A 25,237-nucleotide genomic window follows, 5' to 3' on the forward strand; every position below is an offset into this window, starting at 1 on the left:
GGGGAGAAATCACCAAAGAAGAATTCAAACGTATAGCCAACTCCTGTAGGGAAAAGGTTCGCAAGGCTAAAGCGCAAAATGAGCTCAGGCTTGCCAGGGACATAAAAAACAACAAAAAAGGCTTTTTTGCTTATGTTGGTAGAAAAAGGAAGAAAAAGGAGGCGATAGGGCCACTGCAAGGAGTAGATGGGGTGATGGTGACAGGGGATAGGGAAAAGGCAGAACTGCTTAATGCCTTCTTTGCCTCGGTCTTCTCACAAAAACAAAGCCATCTTCAACCTCAGCAACATGGAATGGACGAAGGATTGGGGGAAATCCAACCCCAAATAGGGAAACAAGTTGTCCAGGAACACCTGGCCACTCTAAACGAATTCAAGTCCCCAGGGCCAGATCAGCTACATCCAAGAGTATTGAAGGAACTAGCGGAAGTTATTTCAGAACCACTGGCAATCATCTTCGAGAGTTCTTGGAGAACAGGAGAAGTCCCAGCAGATTGGAGGAGGGCGAATGTGGTCCCTATCTTCAAGAAGGGAAAAAAGAACGACCCAAACAATTACCGTCCGGTCAGCCTCACATCAATACCAGGCAAGATTCTGGAAAAGATCATTAAGGAAGTGGTCTGCAAACACTTAGAAACAAATGCGGTCATTGCTAATAGTCAACACGGATTTACCAAAAACAAGTCATGCCAGACTAATCTGATCTCTTTTTTCGATAGAGTTACGAGTTGGGTCGATACAGGGAATGCCGTGGATGTAGCATATCTAGATTTCAGTAAGGCCTTCGACAAAGTCCCCCACGACCTTCTGGCAAACAAACTAGTAAAATGTGGGCTAGACAAAACTACGGTTAGGTGGATCTGTAATTGGCTAAGCGAACGAACCCAAAGGGTGCTCACCAATGCGTCGTCTTCATCATGGAAAGAAGTGACAAGTGGAGTGCCGCAGGGCTCCGTCCTGGGCCCGGTTCTGTTCAACATCTTTATTAATGACTTAGACGAAGGGTTAGAAGGCACGATCATCAAGTTTGCAGACGACACAAAACTGGGAGGGATAGCTAACACTCCAGAAGACAGGAGCAGAATTCAAAACGATCTTGACAGACTAGAGAGATGGGCCAAAACTAACAAAATGAAGTTCAACAGGGACAAATGCAAGATACTTCACTTCGGCAGAAAAAATGGAAATCAAAGATACAGAATGGGGGACGCCTGGCTTGACAGCAGTGTGTGCGAAAAAGATCTTGGAGTCCTCGTGGACAACAAGTTAAACATGAGCCTACAATGTGATGCGGCAGCTAAAAAAGCCAATGGGATTTTGGCCTGCATCAATAGGGGAATAACGTCTAGATCCAGGGAAGTCATGCTCCCCCTCTATTCTGCCTTGGTCAGACCACACCTGGAATACTGTGTCCAGTTTTGGGCACCGCAGATGAAGGGAGATGCTGACAAGCTGGAAAGCGTCCAGAGGAGGGCAACTAAAATGATTAAGGGTCTGGAGAACAAGCCCTATGAGGAGAGGCTTAAAGAGCTGGGCATGTTTAGCCTGCAGAAGAGAAGGCTGAGAGGAGACATGATAGCCATGTACAAATATGTGAGGGGAAGTCATAGGGAGGAGGGAGCAAGCTTATTTTCTGCTGCCCTGCAGACTAGGACACGGAACAATGGCTTCAAACTACAGGAAAGGAGATTCCACCTGAACATCAGGAAGAACTTCCTCACTGTGAGGGCTGTTCGGCAGTGGAACTCTCTCCCCCGGGCCGTGGTGGAGGCTCCTTCTTTGGAGGCTTTTAAGCAGAGGCTGGATGGCCATCTGTCGGGGGTGCTTTGAATGCGATTTCCTGCTTCTTAGCGGGGGGTTGGACTAGATGGCCCTTGAGGTCTCTTCCAACTCTACTATTCTATGATTCTATGATTCTATGATTCTATGTGAGAATGCGTCTTCGTAAGAAGTTGGAAGTTGGATGAACGAAGACGATCAGTATGAAATAACGGATGAAGAAATTGTTGCTCTTATCAGTAACGATGGCGACAAAAACTGATGATCAGGCATCAACTGTCAAGCCTCTCCGAATGTTGCACAAGGATAGGGTTAGGGTTCTAGAAACCACAATGACACACATCGAGCAACAACAAGAAGCGACAGGGACTGACAAAATTATGCTGCAAAGATGGCGAGACTTGGCAGCGGAGAAACAGCAATTGTCAGAAAAGCAGGCAAGGATCACAGATTTTTTAAAAAAAATCTTCACAAGACTGAACTTTTTACGGATTTAACTTCCAACAGTGTTAGTTTATGCAATTCTATATAGTCAATTTTAGTAGTAAACACTTTTGTAGTCAATGGTTTCAATACATTGCGATGTTTTGGTGCTAAATTAGTAAATACAGTGATTTCTCCATAATGTTACCATGTATTGAACCGCTTTTTCTGTCAATTTGTTGTAAAACATGATGTTTTGGTGCTTAATTTCTAAAATCATAATGTAATTTGACCTTTGATAGGCTTTTCCTTAATCCCTCCTTGTTATCCAACATTTTCACTTATCCAATGTTTTGCCAGCCAGTTTATGTTGGATAAGCGAGACTCTGCTGTTCTCTGAAATTAGGTATGGGATCTTCTACGTTGGAGCGGAAAAATACAACCTTAAGGGAGCATGGGAAGAGAGAACTGGGATTGGGGGAGAGAAAGAAAAAGGAGGGAAGGATGGTGAAATGGGTGGTAGTTGGTAAAGTCTAAAGCTAGAGAAAAAGGCAAGCATTTGGATGTGAAGGGAAAAGGCATCCATTCCCCAGAGAGAAGGAGACGGAATAAAAAACCGGGCTGGAATGAGCAACAGGGAGCCTCAGGAGCGTATGTTACTCATCTCTCTCTTAGAGGCTCCAGGCAGACAACCAGGGTCCATCTTTACTGAAGAAGGGGAGGGGAAAGGACAACAGGCATATCTTCTTTTCCTCCATGTCTGTGTTGTTTTGAGGCTCATTTCAGTCCACTTCTTATCCCACTTCCTTATCACTCACACTGAGGAATGATTGTTTCTGTTCTTCTTCACAGTAGATAATGGGGAGAAGAGCCATGTATGCACCAAGTACAGGAAGCATTTGGGACACAACTGGGCCTTTCGTCGAGACCAGCAAGCCCACAGAGAAGATGGAGGTTCTGCCAGAGAAAGGCCCGACAAATGCAATGTATGTGGGCAGTGTTTTACCCAAAATATGGCACTTGTGCTTCACAAGACACCCGATGCTGGGAAAAGCCATCTTAAAGGGAAAGTATCTGCAAAATGTGTGGTGAAACACAAGAAATTTCACACAGGTCAGGAACCATACAGATGCCAAGAGTGTGGGAAGTATTTTGCTTCCAGTTCAGCCTTGGTGAGGCTCAAAAGACTCCACACAGGAAAGAAGCCACACCAATGCCAGGAGTGTGGGAAATGTTTTGCTTTCAGTTCAGCCTTGGTGAGCCACAAAAGACTCCACACAGGAGAGAAGCCATACAAATGCCAGGAGTGTGGGAAATGTTTTGCTTCCAGTTCAAACTTGGTGAAACACAAAAGACTCCACACGAGGGAGAAGCCATACGAATGCCAGGAGTGTGGGAAATGTTTTACTACCAGTTCAGCCTTGGTGAGGCACAAAAGACTCCACACAGGAGAGAAGCCATACCAATGCCAGGAGTGTGGGAAATGTTTTGCTTACAGTTCAGACTTGGTGAGCCACAAAAGACTCCACACGAGGGAGAAGCCATACGAATGCCAGGAGTGTGGGAAATGTTTTGCTTCCAGTTCAAACTTGGTGAAACACAAAAGACTCCACACGAGGGAGAAGCCATACGAATGCCAGGAGTGTGGGAAATGTTTTGCTTCCAGTTCAAACTTGGTGAAACACAAAAGACTCCACACGAGGGAGAAGCCATACGAATGCCAGGAGTGTGGGAAATGTTTTGCTTCCAGTTCAAACTTGGTGAAACACAAAAGACTCCACACAGGAGAGAAGCCATACCAATGCCAGGAGTGTGGGAAATGTTTTACTACCAGTACAGCCTTGGTGAGCCACAAAAGACTCCACACAGGAGAGAAGCCATACCAATGCCAGGAGTGTGGGAAATGTTTTACTCAGAGTTCAGCCCTTAACCAGCACCAGAGAACACATACAGGCTAAAAAACAGCCATTGTGGGAAAATGTCTGATTTCAAACAGGACCCTTTGAGAAGTTCTGCGTCAGATTTGGTGGAGTCCCGTTCTTGTCATTTGAATCCCTAAGTTGGAGGTCCTGTTCTCTGGAATAGCAGAAAGCAAGCTCTGTTTGACAATCCCTCAGAGCAGTGGTTCTCAACCTGTGGGTCCCCAGATGTTTTGGCCTTCAACTTCCATAAAGCCTAACAGCTGGTAAACTGGCTGGGATTTCTGGGAGTTGTAGGCCAAAACACCCGGGGACCCACAGCTTGAGGACCACTGCTTCAGAGGGTTAAATATGATTGTCATGTCACCTCATCTGAAAAGAAATAAACCATATGTAATTCCATCACTTGTTCCTTTGGGCTTAGTTTCCAGCTCCATTTCCACCTTGGTTGCAAATGTCAAGTTTGTGAACGTTGTGCCCCTACAGAAACATCCTCTGTTTTCCTCTTTAGTCGGGAGTGGTTAGTTTGCATATTGTAAATAGCCGTTATGGGAGGGATCCAGAGTTAGCCCCTTCCCTTTCAGACAGTGGCTCTCAACCAGTGGTCCACGAACTACCAGTGGTTCACAAGAACTAAAATACAGGGTCTGCCTTCTAACCTTCCCTTCCTTTGCTTTCTTTTTTCTTGCCCTTCCTTTTTCTCTTCCCTTCCTTCCCTTTACCCTCTTTTCCCTTGCCCTTCCTTTTTCTCTTCCCCTTCCTTCCTTCCCTTCTCTTCCTTTGTCTTCTTTTCTCTTGCCCTTCCTTCCTTTTTCTCTTCTCTTCCCATATTTTCCTTTGCCTTATTTTCTCTTCCCCTTCCTTCCTTCCCTTCCTTTGTCTTCTTTTCTCTTGTCCTTCCTTCCTTTTTCTCTTCTCTTCCCATATTTTCCTTTGCCTTATTTTCTCTTCCCCTTCCTTCCTTCCCTTCCCTTCCTTTGTCTTCTTTTCTTTTGCCCTTTCTTCCCTTTTCTCTTCTCTTCCCATATTTTCCTTTGCCTTATTTTCTCTTCCTCTTCCTTCCTTCCCTTCCCTTCCCTTGTCTTCTTTTCTCTTGTCCTTCCTTCCTTTTTCTCTTCTCTTCCCATATATTCCTTTGTCTTCTTTTCTCTTGTCCTTCCTTCCTTCCTTCCCTTCTCTTCCTTTGTCTTCTTTTCTCTTGTCCTTCCTTCCTTTTTCTCTTCTCTTCCCATATTTTCCTTTGCCTTATTTTCTCTTCCTCTTCCTTCCTTCCCTTCTCTTCCTTTGTCTTCTTTTCTCTTGTCCTTCCTTCCTTTTTCTCTTCTCTTCCCATATTTTCCTTTGCCTTATTTTCTCTTCCTCTTCCTTCCTTCCCTTCCCTTCCCTTGTCTTCTTTTCTCTTGTCCTTCCTTCCTTTTTCTCTTCTCTTCCCATATATTCCTTTGTCTTCTTTTCTCTTGTCCTTCCTTCCTTCCTTCCCTTCTCTTCCTTTGTCTTCTTTTCTCTTGTCCTTCCTTCCTTTTTCTCTTCTCTTCCCATATTTTCCTTTGCCTTATTTTCTCTTCCTCTTCCTTCCTTCCCTTCTCTTCCTTTGTCTTCTTTTCTCTTGTCCTTCCTTCCTTTTTCTCTTCTCTTCCCATATTTTCTTTTGCCTTATTTTCTCTTCCCCTTCCTTCCTTCCTTTCCCTTCCCTTGTCTTCTTTTCTCTTGCCCTTCCTTCCTTTTTCTCTTCTCTTCCCATATTTTCCTTTGCCTTATTTTCTCTTCCCCTTCCTTCCTTCCCTTCCTTTGTCTTCTTTTCTCTTGTCCTTCCTTCCTTTTTCTCTTCTCTTCCCATATTTTCCTTTGCCTTATTTTCTCTTCCCCTTCCTTCCTTCCCTTCCTTTGTCTTCTTTTCTCTTGCCCTTCCTTCCTTTTTCTCTTCTCTTCCCATCCTTTCCACTACCGAGAAGGAAGGCCCTGTCTCTCATCCCTGCCAATCATGCCAGCGAAGAGGGCGGGATTGAGAGCAGGGCCTCTCCAGACGGTCTTAGACTCCGAGATGGTTCATAAGGGGAGAGACGTTTGGACAGGTAACCCATCCAACACAGGCTGTGACCCTGTGCCCTGTTTGGCCTTGCGACTGACAAGGAAGACCTCTGCGTACAGATGACATTGAACTCCAAAACTTCAGATGATCTCTCCCAACGGCTTCATGTAGATGTTACACAGCGTGGGAGACAGTATTGAACCCTGCGGGGATTCTGGCAAGGGATTCTGCTTTTCCTGCCTGGCAGAAGGGGGTTGGACTAGATGGCCCTCGTGGTCTCTTCCAAATATACTATTCTGTGAATCTCTGATTTGGGTAAGAAGGCAAGGGCCTAGAGAAGTGCGGGTTCCTCTCTCTGGATGACCCCAAAAAGGGGCTGGAGAGCGACCTGCAGAGGATGGTCTGGATGGTGACGCTGCTTGGAGAGAATGGGGCTGGACTCCAGACCCACGGGATCAGTGGTTTCATGGCGAAAGAACACACATCTCCTCTTCCTCCCGATAGGAGCAGACTCCACTACTGAACAGCTCTTACCTTCAGGAAATGCTTTCTGTTGTGTAGGTGAGGCCTGCACAACTAGTCAGTGTTAATGAGTGATGGAAGGAAAGGAGAAGCGGAGTAAAACACACACAACACCCCTGCTAGACAGGCAGGTGAATTCAGTCCTCTCACGGCCTCCTCCAGCTATACAATGGGACAGACTGTCTCATAGGCAAGGAGTGGATTCCAACCCCCAAAACACTGCAGAGTCCTGGTCACAGTTTCACAGCCTCTGGCCTTGTAAACTAGTTCGTCTCTTTGAATAAACACTCTTGAGTTCTGACTTTCATCCAAAGTCCTTGGAGGTTTTATTCTTGATTTATTCACTACTTATAACTATTTACAGGTCTTCTCTTAATATACAAAGATACACAATAAGAATGAGTAAGGGCTGTTGGAGAGTGGCCTAGGCTGCCTCAGAGTGTGGTGGAGTCTCCTTCTCTGGAGGCTTCTCTGCAGTTGCTATCTACCTGGAGTGCTTTGATTGTGCCTTCCTGCATGGCAGGGGCAGGACGGGGTGGCCCTTGGGGGTCTCTTCCGGCTCTAGGGTCCTAGGAGTCCATTCCAGGAGGAGGCAACACGGGGTCTCATGGACACGCCTTTCCTCTCCATCCACCTCTCATCCTGACCACGGCCAACCCTTTTGGGATCCAACATTTCCTTCCTGCCGAGGGAGAAGCCCTTCCTTCTTTCCTCCAAGTGAAACATACCCAGCTGTCTCTCTCCGCCCTTCTCTACATCCCGTCTCTGGAGATATTCTGACCTGTCAATATCCGTCTTGAATTGTGGGACCGAGACCTGGAGACAGGGTCATTCCAGGTGAGTCTGACCAAAGCGGAAGAAAGGAGGCCGTGACTTCCTTGGATATAGACAGAATCCTCCTATCGGGACAGCCTGGAATCACATTGGCTTTTATAGCTGCTACATCATAATCTGTTTTTAAAAATAATTTATATTCAAATACAAGAAAGAAAAACAAATGCATATTTATACAAATTACAAATACATTTATTAATTTTTTTTTTAAAAAAATCGTACATCCTTTTACAGCAGCCACATTATATTCAGTACAATCTACAATACATTAACATTTGGCATCTACTGTTATTTTCACGCTTATACAGATTTCTTACCCTCCCCCAAGTCACTTTTTTTATTTATCATCTGTCCAAAATTCCTTTTCATTCCCTCTTGAGGAGGTAATTCCGTTTTTCTTATTGAATCCTCTTCCAATACATTTTCTCCAGACATCATCACAACCACTTTGTTTCTAAATCCCTCTCCACGTCAACCTATCATTTCTTCCCAGTTTCCATACTTCCTTATACCATTCTTCTATCTCTATATTTATTTCCCTTTTCCAATTCCTTGCTATAAGCAGTCTTGCAATTGTTAATGCGTTTGTTATCGCATCTTTGTCCTCTTTTTCCAACTGTTTATTATTATATAATGAGAATAAAGCCATGCTAAGACTTCTTTCTATTTGAATGTTCATTGTGTCTATCTCTCTTAATACTTTTCCCCAGAAATTATTTATATATTGACACTGCCACCACATATGTATGTATGTTCCCGATTCTTGGCATCCTCTCCAGCAATTGTTTGAGTAGTTTTTATTTATATTTCCTATTCTTATGGGTGTGAGGTACCATTTCCATATCAACTAAATAATAATTTTCTTTAACACATATGGATATATTTTTCAAGTGTCTTTGTGCCCATAATTATAACCCCTCTGTGTTATTCTTTACTTTTCCTTTGTTTTTTTCAATTAATATTTTAGAAATTTTACTGGATATTCCTTTCAAATTTTTATGTTCCTAATCTTTTCTTTCTTCATTCCAACCTTTGGTCAATCCCCTATTTTATCTAAGTTTTTCCCCTTAATTTTTTTATCCATCATATATATTTTTTATTTTTTGGAAATGTCTTTTCCATTATAATTGGGGTTATTATTGAGCCATCTGTTATTAACTTTCTCCTGTATTTGTTCCATATTTCTAATGCATTACTCAACATTGGGTTCCCAGTTTACCTTATTTTTTTTCTCATAAACTATTTTAAAACATATTACGAATTTCTTCCTCCACTTTTCCTGAATCCATTATTAACTATTCTACATCCTCCTTTTCATCATTCCTTGTATAACCAATCTCAGTCTGTTTGCTTTATAATATTTTTTCATATGAGGAAGCGCTAATCCTTCTTCTTTTTGAGATCTGTTCTGTAACTTGTTTCGGCAATTTCTTTGACTGCCATTACAGTATTTATCATTTGTCCAAATGAGTCTCCTTTGGGGTGGAGAAAGGTGGGGTAGAAATGTTGCAAAGAAATAATGTATTCACCTCTTCTTCTGTAATCTGAAATGGCATTATAAATATAAGGTATATGTAAGTATAAAGTTTATCCTCAGAAGCATTTTCATTTTTAGTATTGCTGTCTTTCCAAACAAGATAGATGTGTATTAATTTTTTTGAACTATTTTCCTCAATGCTACTACATTTACCTCTTCTATTTCTTTTAAGTCCTTTGTTATACTTACTCCCAGGTATATTAATTTGTTCTTGATTCTAATTCCCGTATGGCTCTGTTCTATAAAGTTTTTTTCTTCTTTCTTTGTATAATATAAACCCACTGTTTTCCCAAATATCTTTCAATGATCCTCTCTCCTATCCATTTGACCTACCCAGATATTTAATCAATAACAATGTGTCATCAGCAAATAAGCTCACCTTCTGCTTTTCCTTTATTCCTACACCTTCTACATTCTTACCTTTTTGGATGGCGTTTGCACATAATTCTATCACCATAGCAAATAAAATGGTTCTAATCATCCTTTTATTCTACTTCCCATTCCAAATTAATTCATAATCTCACTTATTATCTGCCATGCTACACAATCAAAGCATTAAATATATCTAATGCTAGTATCCCCACTTTTAACTTCCTCTCTTGAGACAGACATATTTTGTTTAATACTCTTCCTATCAAACGTGACATTTGTCTTCCTTTTACAAACCCAGATTGATATTTTCATATATACTTGTACATGCATTTATTCATTCTTCTCTCAGCCTTCTCTTCTGCAGGCTAAACATGCCCAGGTCTTTAAGCCGCTCCCCATGGGGCTTGTTCTCCAGACCCTTGATCATTTTAGTCGCCCTCCTCTGGACACCTTCCAGCTTTTCAACGTCTCCTTTCAATTGCAGTGCCCAGAATTAGACACAGTGTGATTCCAGGTAAAGTGGTCTGACCAAGGCAGAATAGAGGGGGAGCATGACTTCCCTGGATCTAGACACTCTGCCCCTATTTATGCAGGCCAAAATCCCATAAGGAGGAGGGAGCAAACTTGTTGTCTGCTGCTCTGCAAACTAGGATGCAGAATAATGGCTTCAAACTACAGGAAAGGGGATTCCACCTGAACATAAGGAAGAAGTTCCTCACTGTGAGAGCAGTTCAGCTGTGGAACCTTCTGTGGAGGCTTTTAAGCAGAGGCTGGATGGCCATCTGTCCGGGGTGCTTTGAATGCAATTTCCTGCTTCATGGCAGGGGGTTGGACTAGATGGCCCATGAGGTCTCTTCCAACTCTATGGTTATATGATTTCTTCCCCTTCCACTTCCTGTTCATGTCTCTTTTGAGTCATAGTCGTTAGAAGTTCTTTGGACAACCATTCTGCTTCTTTGCACTTGTCCTATTTATGTGGCTTCTCTCCTGTGTGAATCTTTTGATGGGTACGAAGATTCGAACTGTTACTGAAGTTCTTTCCACATTCCATGCATGTATGTGGCTTCTCTCCTGTGTGCATCCTTTGATGGGTGCGTAGACTTCCACTCTGACTGAAGCTCTTTCCACATTCCATGCATTTATGTGGCTTCTCCCCTGTGTGAGTCCTTTGATGGGTGTGTAGATTTCCACTCTGACTGAAGCTCTTTCCACATTCCATGCATGTATGTGGCTTCTCCCCTGTGTGAGTCCTTTGATGGATACGCAGATGTCCACTCTCACTGAAGCTGTTTCCACATTCCATGCATTTATGTGGCTTCTCTCCTGTGTGAATCCTTTGATGGGTGCGTAGATCTCCACTCTGACTGAAGCTCTTTCCACATTCCATGCATTTATGTGGCTTCTCCCCTGTGTGAGTCCTTTGATGGGTGCGTAGATTTCCACTCTGACTGAAGCTCTTTCCACATTCCATGCATGTATGTGGCTTCTCTCCTGTGTGTATCCTTTGATGGGTGCGTAGATCTCCACTCTGACTGAAGCTCTTTCCACATTCCATGCATGTATGTGGCTTCTCTCCTGTGTGAGTCCTTTGATGGGTGCGTAGATTTCCACTCTGACTGAAGCTCTTTCCACATTCCATGCATTTATGTGGCTTCTCCCCTGTGTGGATCCTTTGATGGGTGCGTAGATCTCCACTCTGACTGAAGCTCTTTCCACATTCCATGCATGTATGTGGCTTCTCTCCTGTGTGTATCCTTTGATGGATACGCAGATGTCCACTCTTACTGAAGCTCTTTCCACATTCCATGCATGTATGTGGCTTCTCCCCTGTGTGGATCCTTTGATGGGTGCGTAGATCTCCACTCTGACTGAAGCTCTTTCCACATTCCATGCATGTATGTGGCTTCTCTCCTGTGTGTATCCTTTGATGGATACGCAGATGTCCACTCTTACTGAAGCTCTTTCCACATTCCATGCATGTATGTGGCTTCTCCCCTGTGTGGATCCTTTGATGGGTGCGTAGATCTCCACTCTCACTGAAGCTCTTTCCACATTCCATGCATTTATGTGGCTTCTCTCCTGTGTGTATCCTTTGATGGATACGCAGATGTCCACTCTTACTGAAGCTCTTTCCACATTCCATGCATGTATGTGGCTTCTCCCCTGTGTGGATCCTTTGATGGGTGCGTAGATCTCCACTCTGACTGAATCTCTTTCCACATTCCATGCATGTATGTGGCCTCTCTCCTGTGTGCATCCTTTGATGGATACACAGATGTCCACTCTCACTGAATCTCTTTCCACATTCCCTGCATGTATGTGGCTTCTCCCCTGTGTGGATCCTTTGATGGGTGCGTAGATTTCCACTCTTACTGAATCTCTTTCCACATTCCATGCATTTATGTGGCTTCTCCCCTGTGTGGATCCTTTGATGGGTGCGTAGATCTCCACTCTGACTGAAGCTCTTTCCACATTCCATGCATGTATGTGGCTTCTCTCCTGTGTGTATCCTTTGATGGATACGCAGATCTCCACTCTGACAGAAGCTCTTTCCACATTCCATGCATTTATGTGGCTTCTCTCCTGTGTGCATCCTTTGATGGATACGCAGATGTCCACTCTGACTGAAGCTCTTTCCACATTCCATGCATGTATGTGGCTTCTCCCCTGTGTGAGTCCTTTGATGGGTGCGTAGATCTCCACTCTGACTGAAGCTCTTTCCACATTCCATGCATGTATGTGGCTTCTCCCCTGTGTGAGTCCTTTGATGGGTGTGTAGATTTCCACTCTGACTGAAGCTCTTTCCACATTCCACACATTTATATGGCTTCTCTCCTGTGTGAGTTAGTTGATGTTTAGCAAGAGAACTTCTCCTAATGAAACATTTCCCACAGTCCTTACAATTATGTCGCTTCTCCCCTGTGTGTGATTTTGACAATGAAGTTTCCATTTTTTAACATTTATTATTCTAATATTATGCCTGAAGTTCACAGATATGGACTCCTGAATAGGACATTTCCTCTTCCCAGTCTCTGTATTGCTGTAGCCTTATTTTCTCTTTACCAACCCCTCTTTTTACAGCACAATCCTTCCTTTCCTTACATTCAAAGGTATGTAGCTTGAAATATAATTTCTCCAATTTATTTCTTGTTCTTGTTAATCCTGCGTACTTTCCTTTCAGACGTAAGGCAAAGGGCAATGTTTTCTTCATAAGGTTCGTTTAGAGGTTACCTGCGAGATGAATAAGAGGAAAATCTTATCAGGAGCAGAGTACAGAAAGATCTCATTGAACATGAAGAACAATAGCCTAGTGCTGTAGCAATCACAGGGGAAGAGGGGAGAAAGACTGGCCCAACTGGTAAGAGCCCGTTGCCTGCTGAGAAGCACTTTAACACTTGCCCAACAAAGAACAATCCCTGCAAAGGGGATAGCGGCCTAAGATCCTGTGTCTAATCCAACCTTGGTAAAGGAAGGCCTCTAATAATATGGTCAACACGGAAAGGGGCTAACGATGCAAAGCATTTCCTACCTAGATCCCGCTTCTTCACATCTCCACTCAAAATCTGAGTGGCCATCTGTATGGACAGACTATCCCAAGTGATCAGTCTTGGGAGAAAAATACTTCATTTTCTTGTGTAGATTTCTCCCAACTCGGGAAAAAGATATTTTCCTGATCCTCTCTTTCCCTGCAGCGTGATCCCTGCCCCACGTTTCTAAAGCAAGGCGCCTGGAGACACTGAGAGCACATTAGGCCACAAAGTTCCTTGACATACTGCATTCTTACAAAACCTATACCACAAAGGTATGTAACTTCAGCCAGAGCCAAGGCACTCAGCCTAGCAGCAGTACATGAGAGAAGGCGGTATAGAGGAGACAGATGGATAGACCCCCAGGGTGAGTGGGAATCCTGCTGCCCTCCAGATCCTTCTGCACTCCAACAGCACCCTTGGGTGGGAGACATCATGATTCCTGCCCAGTTCTGCTCAGTTCAGTCCATTTTAGAAAGGACATTGGCAAACTGCAGCGGATTCATAGAAAGGCAACAAGGACAGGAAGACATTACATTGTAAATGAAGGAAAAATAAAGGCAAAAGTTTGCTTTTGCACAGGAGACAATGTTGTGGCTCGAACTAAAATTATGTGCTAAAGATGATGCTTCTGACTGTCATCTGGGTAGTACCAGGTATAGCTTGTGCCACCAGATGACTGCAACTAGGCCGACCACCTGCTCCCTCGATCCGTGTCCCTCCTGGCTAGTAAAATCTTGCCTGGAGGGATTACGTGAACCTCTGTTGAATATAATAAATAGCTCCCTTGAGGAGTTTTTCCAGAGGGTTTAAAAGAGGCGATGGTCTCTCCGCTGCTGAAGAAACCAGACTTAGATCGTTCGGTTTCCTCTAGCTACCGCCCAGTCTCGAATCTTCCGTTTCTGGGCAAGGTGGTTGAGAGGGCAGCAGCAGAACAGTTGCAGCAGTTCCTCAATCGCACAGCCGGACTTGATCCCTTCCAGTCCGGCTTCCGTAGGGGGCACGGGACGGAGACTGTGCTAGTTGCCATCACAGATCAGCTTCGCTGCCAAAGGGATCAAGGCGGATCAGCGCTGCTCGTGTTATTGGATCTCACAGCAGCATTTGATACGGTCAATCACAATCTATTGACCCATCGCCTAGCCATGATGGGGGTTAGGGAGATACCCCTTAAATGGGTGTCCTCCTTCCTCCAGAATCAGGGACAGCGGGTGGTGAGGGGAGGGATGGTTTCCGCGTGGTCTCCACTAACTTGTGGGGTCCCACAGGGAGCTATTCTCTCTCCTCTATTATTTAACATCTATTTGCGACCGCTTGCCCGACTGGTGTGGAGCTTTGGGCTCGAGTGCCACCAGTACGCTGATGACACTCAGCTCATTCTGAGGATGGAGGGCCAGCCGGACTCCGTACCCGATAGTTTCCATCAGTGCCTTGAGGCCGTTACTGGATGATTGCGTGCCAGCAGGTTGAGGGTGAATCCAGCGAAGACGGAGATCCTTTGGCTGGGCCGTCCGGGTGGGGGGGAGATGCAGCTGCCTACCCTGGATGGCGAGACACTACGTCCGTCATCTTCTGTAAAAAGTCTTGGTGTCTTATTGGACCCTCTGCTCACAATGGAGGCCCAGGTCTCTGCTGTGAGCAGATCTGCGTTTTTCCATCTACGTCAGGCTAGGCGACTGGCTCCCTACCTATCTAGGAACGACCTGGCTACGGTGATCCAGGCGACGGTCATCTTGAGGCTCGGCTACTGTAACGCCCTCTACATTGGCCTTCCTATGTCAGTGATCCGGAAACTGAAGCTGGTGCAAAATGCGGCAGCTCGTCTTCTCGCCAGGGTGCCGGTGAGGTGGCGTATCACCCCAATTCCACAACAGCTGCACTGGCTACCGATTGAGTACCGGATTACTTTCAAGATACTGGTACTAACCTTTAAGGCCTTACATGGTTTAGGGCCGGCGTACCTGAGGGCCCGCTTATCCCCCTACCAACCCCAGAGATTACTTCGGTCCGAAGACCAAAATTTGCTTGAAATCCCTAACATACGGACTTATCATTTGTCTTCTACTAGGAAGAATGCCTTCTTGATTGTAGCCCCTCATTTATGGAATGCCTTGCCAGTTGAAACTCGAACTATCCGAGACCTACTTGCCTTTCGGAAAGCCTGCAAAACCTTGCTCTTCCAACAAGCTTTCGATGGGTGAAAAACTCGGGGCTATGTCTGTTTTTATTGTTGTTTTTATTGTTGTTATTGTTTATTTAAAGCTAAGTGTATTGTTTTAATCTATTTCTGTAAACCGCTCCGAGCCAAACTGGGAGTAGCGGTATACAAGTCTAATAAAATAAATAAATAAATAAATAAAATGGTCCCCAATTAACCAGAGAATTTGTTGATCACATTCACAAGGACTGCCAAAGGGGTTCCTAAGACCATCAGAAATATGTATTTCTGATGGTCTTTGACAACACCTCTGACATCCCCTTCGTGACCTACCCAGGGGTCCCGACCCCCTGGTTGAGAAACATTGATTTACACTGTTACCCTATTGCATATGAAATCTGTTATAATATAAATAATAATAATAAACTTTATTTTTATATCCCGCCCCATCTCCCCAAAGGGACCCGGGGTGGCTTACAACAGGGACAAGCCCGAAAACAACAACACAAGACATTTGACCAAAAACATTCCAACGATTCACAAAATAAATAATAAATACATTAAAATCCAAGCAATAAAATCATAGAATTAAAAACAACCAGCAGGGACAGGTTTCATAAAGTGCTGTGTCATGGAAATGAGTGATAAAGTGCCGTATGCCCTTAAAACAGAGAGAAGCATTCTAATGCCAGCTGTATTGGGCCTGTTCATTCAAACGCGCTCTGGAACATCCGTGTTTTTAATTCCCGGCGGAAAATGGGCAGACACGCCCCTTGTTTCCTTTCCTCCCAACGCCCAATGAGAATCCGCCTTCCTCTCTGGCGTCATCGGTCTCCGGGCAGGAACGCCCCCGCCCCGCCCCCCGCTGCACCCTTCTGCCGTTAACGGTCACTCCAGGAATCGGCCAATGGGAATCGGCCTCGTCTCTCCGCGTCACCCGTCTCCGGGCAGACTCGCCCTGGGCCGGACTCTCCTGGCCCGCTCCTCATGGCAGGCAGGCTGCCCGAGGAAGCGCCGGGTGAAGCGGGGAAGGGGGGGCCAGGCCAAGGAGCGGGAGGCGCCTCTGCGTGGAGATGGAGATGGGCGGGGGGGGGGGGGAGGCAGGAAGGCCGGGCCAGGAAGGGAGGCCGGAAGGGAGGCCTTGAGGCGAAGGGCCAGGCAGGCCAAGGCCGGAGGGGGGCGCGGGGGAGACTCGGGGACCCCCCCCCCAAACACACACACGCACACTCACCCCTCCTCCTCCTCCTCCTCCTCCTCCTCCTCCGCTTCCTCCTTCCTCTCCCTCCCGCGCTCGCTCTGACAGGAAAAGGCGCCTCTCGTCCTGAGTCTCTCTAGGAAGACGCCTCCCTCCTCGGTGGACTTCCGCCCGGGCTCAACATGGCAGCCGCGGGCACGATGCCCAGAGAGGGGCGGGGCTTCTCGGCAGTCGAACGGAGCTCTAGACAGAGAGAGACGCTCCTCCTTTCTTTTCTTCCCAACGCCCAGGGTCCGCCAATGGGAATCCGCCTCCCTCCCTGACGTCATCCGTCTCCGGGCAGAATCTTCCCCGGCCCTTTCCTTCGCCGTTCCGCCATGAACGGCCATTCCCGGGACCTGAGGGCCAATCTTGACCTCAGCTTGAAGGGTGGAAAGAACATTGGATGCCAAAAGGAAAGGTAGGATTGTTTGGAAGAGTGAATGTGATGGGTCTGCTGTAGAACGAAGGAGGTCTCTTTGAGAAGAGGAAAGAAGTGTCTCCGTGTCTTCTGTGATCCCAAGAAAGAGGGAGGGAGGGCGGGAGAGAGGCCTGGCCTTGGTTTTGCCTTCACGTCCCTCTCTTCAGCCCAGGCCCCGGGATGAGAGACATGGCCTCGGGGTTGGGGAGATCCACAGGGCCTCGGAGACAGAAGCGAACGCCCTCTTCTCCTCAGGACCTTCTGGCCTTCCCAGGAGATCCGGCCTCCTTCCCGCCTCCTCTTCCCGTTCTTTGCAGGCATTTCATCTCATCATCACGACTGCCAGATGGATCCCAAATATCAGCTCCATTGGTTAGTCAATTAGGATTGTCTGGATGATAATTCACTATGTTAGATTTTCATCTTTTCTTCTTTAAACACTACACAAATATGTGTTTCTATATATGTGTCGCTCTAAAATATCTAATTAACGAGGCTTGCCACCTTCTATATTCTAATCAAAGAGTGTTGATAGGTCAGTTATTCAAAGTCTCTTGAATAAAGAGTTCAAAAATAGTACAAAATGTAACTGTATACTATTAATAATATTTTACTCAACTGATCCTGCCGTGGTCATCTTCCTTTATTTACAGTATTTATATTCCGCCCTTCTTTCTCACCCCAAAGGGGACTCAGGGCGGATTACAATGAACACATATATGGCAAACATTCAATGCCAACAGACAAACAACATTCAGTTTTAGACAGACACAGAGGCATTTTTTAACATCTTTCCAGCTTCACGATTCCGGCCACAGGGGGAGCTGTTGCTTCACCGTCCATTGGTGGCTGTTCTTCCTCTTCTTTTCCTCGTGAGCAGTTTTATGGTGTTGTAGATTAGTTAAATTAGCCTCCCGCATAAAGCGTCCCTAAATTTTCCCTACTTGAGAGATGCAACTGTCTTTCAGGGCTGCTAGGAGCTTTATGCAGGAGACCTGTTCCCAGGCGGTGGCCCTGGCGGAAGGCTTCCTCCTGAGTCGGGCCGAGGACAAGGAGCAGGAAGGACAGGTGAGAGCATTCCCTCTGGGTTTCACTAACCTGGGGACTGATGGACAGGTTGAACGTACATCCTGCCTTTCTTCCAAGATGGGACCGATGTGGTGGATAAGCAAGGCCCTGCTCCCTTGGCCTCTTTCCCCACCTGCTCTGCCCCTCCATCTCTACCCTCAGCTTGGTTGATGCTCTGCTCAAGATAGAACATAGACAATGGTGGGAGGGGGAGGGGGGCATTGCTTCCAAACTAGGTTGCCATCTCAGAGTTATTCTTTCCAAAAAAGGTCTATAGGTCTGTGATGTTTCTGAACATTTCCCAAACTCCTTCTGGAATGCTCTGTGCTCTTCCAGGCCCATAATAATAACTCCATGGAAGTCCCTGCACCAGAGGAATCTCCACCAGACACCACCCAGAGTCTCAGGCAGAAGGAGCTGAAGCGGGAAGGAGACGGGGCTGCCGCCTTGCAGGGTGAGAAGGGACTCTTCTGGGAGTTTTGGGGTTTTGTGCCAGTGGAAATCCCGCTTTGGGGGGATGAGTGCACACCCACAGTTGGAGCTTCAGAAGGTGAACATGCCGGATCATTTGGCCTTGAGATGGGTATATATCTTAAACTCATGTCTTTTCTGTGATGTTTTATGTACTTTAATATGTATTTTATAGAAAGGCAGTTTTAATGTGGATCTTTTATAGAAATATGTATCTTTGTTGAATTTTGACAAAGGTTGTGTTTTTAAAATTTTGTGGTAACCTGCCTGGAACTGCAAGAAGAGGCGAGTAAAAAAATAAAATAATAATAATAATAATAAAAATAAAATAAATTGTTATATGTAGGCATAGGGTTGCTAGAGGTGTCATTTCAGTTTGATTTGCAGTTTTCTTTCTTGCAATAGGACTGACAATGCAGCCCTTCAGTGTCTTCCCAGGTGGGACCCTAAGCTGAGCTGAGCCCTGAAACTGAGCTGGAAGACAAACAGACAGCAAAGAATCACTTTTGTCAATTGAAACACAAAGCCCAGTGCTAGTTTCACTCAAACACAGCCCTGCTTGCGAGATAAAGTCCTAAACCCTCACATTGTACATCTTCATTGGCTGTTGAATGTGCCTGTGTTCTTAGGGTCGTTTCCTCACCGGTTTCTTTATAGGACTGCAATGGTCACCTCTGAGGCCTGTTTCTGTGACCAGCTTTCCACCCCTTGCTCTCTCTCCAGGGTCTGGAATGATGCTGTGGCCGAATCCTCAGCCGTTTCTCCCCCTTTGCGATGGAGTGGGACTGAGTCAGGTAAGCAGAAGGGTTCCTGGGAGAGGAGGACTGGGCCTGCCGGGGTGCCTTTTGCTCCAGGCTTAATTATCAACATCTGTTGAAACAGACAAGATAGAATGCCTTTCCTTAGAAGTGAAATACTGAAGGCACAATTGCAAACATTTGCTATAAGGGGTGGGGGGGGGGGAAATGAAGAGAAAACTAAATAAATCAGAATGGATGTTCAAAGAACTTTGAATGGAACTAAGATTCAAAAGGGTACAAGACATGGGAAGAGGGTGCTGCTTAATATGCGTATCATGTTTTCAGATGAAACCAAATTAGCAGGGATAGCTCACAGTCTAGAACAGGGGTCCCCAAACTAAGGCCTGGGGGCCAGATGCGGCCCATCGAAGCTATTTATCCGGCCCCCACGGCACAAGAGCAGAAGTGGGTTGGGCTAAATGACAGAAGGGGGTCTCTTCTTCTCTTACAACCCTTATTATTATTATTATTATTATTATTATTATTATTATTATTATTATTATTAACATTGAGGCTGGGTGGCCATCTGTCAGGGGTGCTTTGCTTGTGCTTTTGGTGCACAGAGGCAGAAGGGGGTTGGACTAATTGGCCCAAAGGGTCTCTTCAAACCCTCTTTGTTGTTGTTGTTGTTGTTGTTGTTATTAATTATTATTAATTATTATTGCTTGGTGGCCAACTATAGTCCAGCCCTCCATCGGTCTGAAGGATCGTGAACTGGCCCCCTGTTTTAAAAGTTTGGGGACCCCTGGTCTAGAAGATAGGATCAGAATTCAAAATGGCCTGAACATGGTGGAGAGCTGGGCCAAAACTAACCCACTTAATGTCAACAAGAATATATGTAGAATAGTACACTTAGGCAGTGGGTTCTCCTGAATCCGGACCAGAAAGCCTTGCACAAGCAGGTCATGGAGGAGATGAATGGGATTGTGGACTCTCTTGGTAAGGCTCCCTCACTGATGGGGATTTCTGTTTCAAAAGGCAGTATTAGCCTAAATCGTCACAGTCACTGAGGGTCCGCAAGGCAGGGCTTGTGTTAGAAATATATGACATAAGAGTAATAATAATAATAATAATAATAATAAGCACCAATTCAGACTCAAGTGGGAAGATTTCCATAACTGGAGTCAAGTCAAAGTCAGTCAGTCTCTCTCTCTCTCTCTCTCTCTCTCTCTCTCTCTCTCTCTCTCTCTCTCTCTCTCTCTCTCTCTCTCTCAATCTCTCTGAGTGTTTGTGTGAGAAGAAAATAGAGGGAGGGAGCAGATTGGCTGGAGAGAGGGGCCGGAGAATGGATCATGAAAAAAAAAAAACTTCCCGTAGCATCAGATACGCATAGGCGGCTATACACCTTATGATTGGTGTGGTATTCAACCTTGTTTTTCCTCCCAACCAGGCAGGCTAGCCTTTGCGTGTCTGAAGGCTCAGCTCTCTCTCTCTACGCTGCCTCTCCCAGCACACAAACAGCCCCCAGCCTCATTCATTCACAAGACGGTGACTTGTAATATCATGTGTTATGTGTTCTGTGCTTGTGAATGATTGGGGCTCGGGGCCTTTTGTGCACTGGGAGAGGCATAGAGCAGCCGTGACACTCTGCCCCTCTCCTTCAAGTGGTAAGAGTGTCACTCATGGTAGTTTCACATCTGCAGAAATCTAGCTCTTTCCAATTGAGTGCATCTTTTTGAAACACTCTGTATATTTATTTCATCCTAAATGTTAGAAAATCCCAAATTATCCGCAGCCACTTTCCTAAATTCTTGTATGTGAAGAGGTTGCAGCTTCCGGATAAAAGGTGTGCAGAATTAGACAGTTATTGGAATCAGAGCTGAACAAAGGGACAGTCGACAGAATGGTATTTCCAAGAAGTCTCTGTTTCTGCGGCATCAGGATTTTGTTGGGGAAAATTACCCCACAAAAAGCAGACCACCTATAATTACCAACAGGATACTTATAGTTGAGCATCCAGGTCACAACAAGCAGAGCATGAAATGATGTAGCTGTAAAAAATCAAGAACTTTGGAAGCAAAGCTGCAGAGTTCAGTCTTTAAAATTACAAAAAAATTAATAACTACATTTCTTAATAGTAAAGGACTGGATCTGAGCTGCTCTCTATTTCCATCTCTTCTCGGGTTTAAAAGAGAGGGAAAAACTCCAAGCCCCACATCTCTCCTGACACAAGCAGAGAGAGGTCTTAATACACAAAGTACACACTGAGATATAAGTCAGAAATCTGAAGCAAAAGCATGCACCATTCTACAAAACCAATCAGAATGAGAGAAAGAAACAGAGAAGATAACAACTAGATACATCCCAACTGTCAATCAGGAGACAAGGGGGAGGGATTCCCTCAGCCTCTTCTGAAACTAGCTCCCTGTTTCTCATTGGGGACTGCAGGCTTGAGCAGCGTGGGGTTGAGTCACAACAGATGGATCAGCAGCTCTTTCCTCTGGTCCAGTCTTGTCCTTCCTCCCAGACTGGGATGGTGTGGAGGCAGTCTCTTCTCTCTCACGTGGGATGTTACGTGGATGCCACTCTATCTGGCCGAGTCCTACAGACATCCCTTTTTTGGTCCTTCTCTGCCTTCATCATTGTTCTCCACTTTTTCTTTACAGTCACGGTTTTGCACATTCACAGCTTTGTCAGGCAAATCTATCCCTTTGCAACTCATATTTACAGCCAACTTCCAAAAACTGTAAAAGTCCCATTTGGTAGTTGGTGGTAAAAGGGTAAGAATCTCTGCAATACGGTAGAGTCTTGCTTATCCAACCTTAGCTCATCCAACGTTCTGTATCATCCAATGCAGTCTGCCTCCCGCCGGGATCCACAGCTGTTTCTCTCGGCAGCAACACGTCTCTCTGCGCACTAGTCGCCTGCCAGGAGGGGTGAGACGTAGTCAGCGCAGACAGCGTCCGACCTGTACCGGCTGCGTCTCGCCCCTCCCAGAATGACAAACTTTGTCTGTCTGGCCTGTATCATGTACTCTGACCCAGTGGCAGCTCTCCAGATTTTCAGACACAATGGTTGTCATCCTATTTTCTTGACTCTGTTCACGAGCGATACCAGGAAGTGAAGTGCAGCAGGGGCCCTCCCTTTGAGCTATGGCCTCTTCTTCAATAATGCTCTTGTGCTGTTCACATTTCCCTCCCACCAGGACCCCTGTGGGAACCCATAGTTTCTACACATAGAATAACAAACAGCGTGTTGCTGCCCAGAAAAACAACAACACGCCCAAAAACAATACAAGTGCAGCCACGCTCCCAAACAAGTGGCAGACCCTTTCCGCCACTGATCTGTGCATGCCCTTTCTTCTGCACGAGTATGGCTACGAAGAGAAAGAAGTTTGTTTTATCCATGGAACAGAAACTTGAGGCAATCAAGAGACTGGACAAAGGAGGAACAATACAGAAAGTAGCCGACGACTAATATGTCCAACAGGTAAGAGTAGGAGACTGGAAAAGGAATCGACTGGAGATGGAAGAATGGTGTACCTCCAAAGTTACCAATGGTGTGCTGAAAGAGGAAAATGATGAAAAGGTTTGACTATGAAAAAGTTAGTGAAGCTTTGTATGTTTGGTTTGTGTAGTCCAGAGACAAAGGCGTGCCTATTTCCGGGCCTATTTTACAGCAAAAGTCGTGTTTTCGAAAGGAATTTAATGAAGGGGAACCAGATTTTACAGCAAGCATTGGTTGGCTCGACAGGTGGAAGAAGCGTTATGGAATCAGTCGGTTAAGTGTTTGTGGTGAGAAGCTGTCATCAAATGATCAAGAAATAGAGGCATTCAAGAAAAACGTACAAGACTTTGTTGAAACTCAAAGCCTAACAGGCGATCAGATGTTTAATTGCAAAATGTTACCAAGTAGGAGTCTTGCAGCCAGAACTGAAGCAGCAGCCCCTGGCTATAAGCGTAGTAAAGAAAGGCTGACAATGTTAGCAGGCAGCAGTGCTACAGAAATCCACAAAATGGGCCTCGCAATGATTGGGAAGCCCAAAAATCCAAGAGCCTTTAAAACAGTTTCAAAAAACGCTCTTCCTGTAAAATACTACAATCAAAAAAGTTTGTTGATGACCAGTGAAATTTATTTATTTCGTGTCAAAAGCATTGCATAATAAATAAGTTTAAAAGTGGTAAAATAGAGGAATCACAAACAGCTAAATAGTTTTGGACCAAAAGCGGGCAACAGCAATCGCATTGTTCGTAGCTTTAAACAGCTCCTCCTCCGTGCATGAGGCAGGGCATTGTGGGCAAGCATACATATGAGGAGTTGTTTGTTCTGCTCCACAGTCACACAAGGTGGAGGATTCCTCCAGGTAGTGCCACCTTGCCAAGTTGTCTTTAGATCTGCCCACTCCGCTTCTGAGTCTGTTCAGGGACTTCCAAGTTGCCCATTCTTGGTTTGCCCTGAAGGAAGGAAGACCCTCATGGGGGGGCCATCCAGTTGGAATTGCCAGGTTTAGCTGCCCAGAGGGACACCCTTGTTGCTGCTGGAGGAACATCAAGAGGAGGGAGTGGTGGTTCTCATGAAGCCCTTCCTTGATTTGAGTCTGGTGGGAGGAGGGTGATAGCCATGCAGTGGGTGGCCTTCACAATGTTCGACCTTTTTTCTCTCACCGTTAGCAGCAACTTCCCGTCGCACGTCAGGAGGGGCAATGCCAGCTAACTTGTAGAGTTTATCAACAGGTGTCGGTTTAAGGCATCCCGTGATGATTCTGCATGTTTCATTCAGTGCTATGTCCACCTGCTTTGCATGGGCAGACTTGTGCCAGACAGGACAGGCAGACTCTGCAGTTGAGAAAGACAAGGCCAGGGCTGATGTTCTTATTACTTGTGGGTCTGCTCCCCATGAGCTGCCAGTCAGTTTCCGCAGGATGTTGTTGCGTGCAGCTACTTTGTGCTTGGTGTTCATGCGGTGTTTCCTATATGTTAGTGTTCGGTCTAAGGTGACACCAAGGTATTTAGGATGGAAACAGTGTTCGAGCTCTTGGCCTTCCCAAGTAACTTTCAGTTTCCTGTTGGCTTCACGGTTACGTAGGTGGAAAGCACACACTTGTGTCTTGGAAGGGTTAGGCTTCAGGTTGTTCTCTTTGTGGTAGCTGGGGAGATCTTTCAAGGCATTAGTGAGCTGGTTTTCAACTGTTTCAAAATCTTTTGCTTGTGTTGTAAGGCCAAGGTCATCAGCATATATAAAGCTCTTTCTGAGTGGTGGTTGTGGCTGATTGTTCGTGAAGATATTAAATAAGGTTGGTGCAAGAACGCTTCCTTGGGGTAAACCATTCTTTTGCCTCCTCCATCTGCTTTTCTGGCCCTGAAACTCCACATAGAAGCTGCAGTTTTCCAGGAGGGTCTGGACAGTTTTTGTATAGTCAAAGTCCCGGGTGATATGGTAGACTTTATGCAGCATTTTTCTATGTTGCACCGTGTCATAGGCTGCCGTAAGGTCCACAAAAACTGTTCCCGTGATGCAGCCTTTCTCGTAGCCTTCCTCGATATGCTCAGTCAGATGAAGAATTTGACCTGTACAGTTTTTCCCTGGTCTGAAACCTGCTTGTTGTGCAATAAGCTTTGGTTCGATAACAGGTCCTAGTCGATTTAATAGCATCCTCTCATAGACTTTATATAGATGACATAAGAGGGAGATTGGTCGATAGTTCCTGGCATTGGAGGCATCTTTACCAGGTTTTAAGATGGCAATGATCTTAGTTTTCCTCCATACTCTGGGAATATGTTTGTGTGCCAGGCACTGATTGTAGAATTTCAAAAGCCAGTTTTCAGCTTTGGGGCCCAAGTGTTTGATTTGCTCCATCATCAGGTCATCTAGGCCAGGTGCTTTACCAGTCTTACATCGCTTGATGGCTTCTTTGAGTTCTTTCAGGTTTAGAGGAGAAGACAACTGGTGGGTTTCACGTTCTGGCACCCTGTTGATTTTCATCTTTACTCTGCTGCGGTTGGTTTTCCCATTCTGAATTAGCTGGTGAGCTATCTGGTCTGGTGTTAAGTTTGCATGTCCATGGTTGACCAGAGGGTCACTATCCAAGCGTCTCAGCAATTGCCAGGCTTTTTGGCAACTCTTGGACATGTCAAGGTTCTCAAGCAGCTCTATCCAGCGGTCTTTCTTAGCATTAGCTATGGCTGTAGATAGTTTTTGGGCTGC

The 25,237-nt window shown here is 45.5% G+C and overlaps 2 protein-coding genes across 2 annotated transcripts in view; one reads left to right on the top strand and one right to left on the bottom strand.

The window, feature by feature from the left end:
- LOC100554203 (zinc finger protein 239) overlaps positions 1–25,237 on the bottom strand; it is a 96,857-nt gene that overhangs the window by 46,774 nt on the left and 24,846 nt on the right. Inside the window, exon 1 of the mRNA XM_062966765.1 lies at positions 10,390–12,367. Within this exon, the coding sequence (XP_062822835.1) occupies positions 10,390–12,364 (1,975 nt within the window). The 5' untranslated portion in view covers positions 12,365–12,367. Of the gene's footprint in view, positions 1–10,389 lie in introns of the transcript that reaches the window.
- LOC100558381 (zinc finger protein 91) overlaps positions 1–25,237 on the top strand; it is a 43,878-nt gene that overhangs the window by 12,765 nt on the left and 5,876 nt on the right. The window contains exon 2 of the mRNA XM_062966797.1: positions 3,054–4,154. Within this exon, the coding sequence (XP_062822867.1) occupies positions 3,054–4,154 (1,101 nt within the window). The remainder of the gene's footprint in view (positions 1–3,053; positions 4,155–25,237) is intronic.

The sequence above is a fragment of the Anolis carolinensis genome, unplaced genomic scaffold, assembly GCF_035594765.1.
Source record: "Anolis carolinensis isolate JA03-04 unplaced genomic scaffold, rAnoCar3.1.pri scaffold_29, whole genome shotgun sequence".
NCBI classification, from domain to species: domain Eukaryota; kingdom Metazoa; phylum Chordata; class Lepidosauria; order Squamata; family Dactyloidae; genus Anolis; species Anolis carolinensis.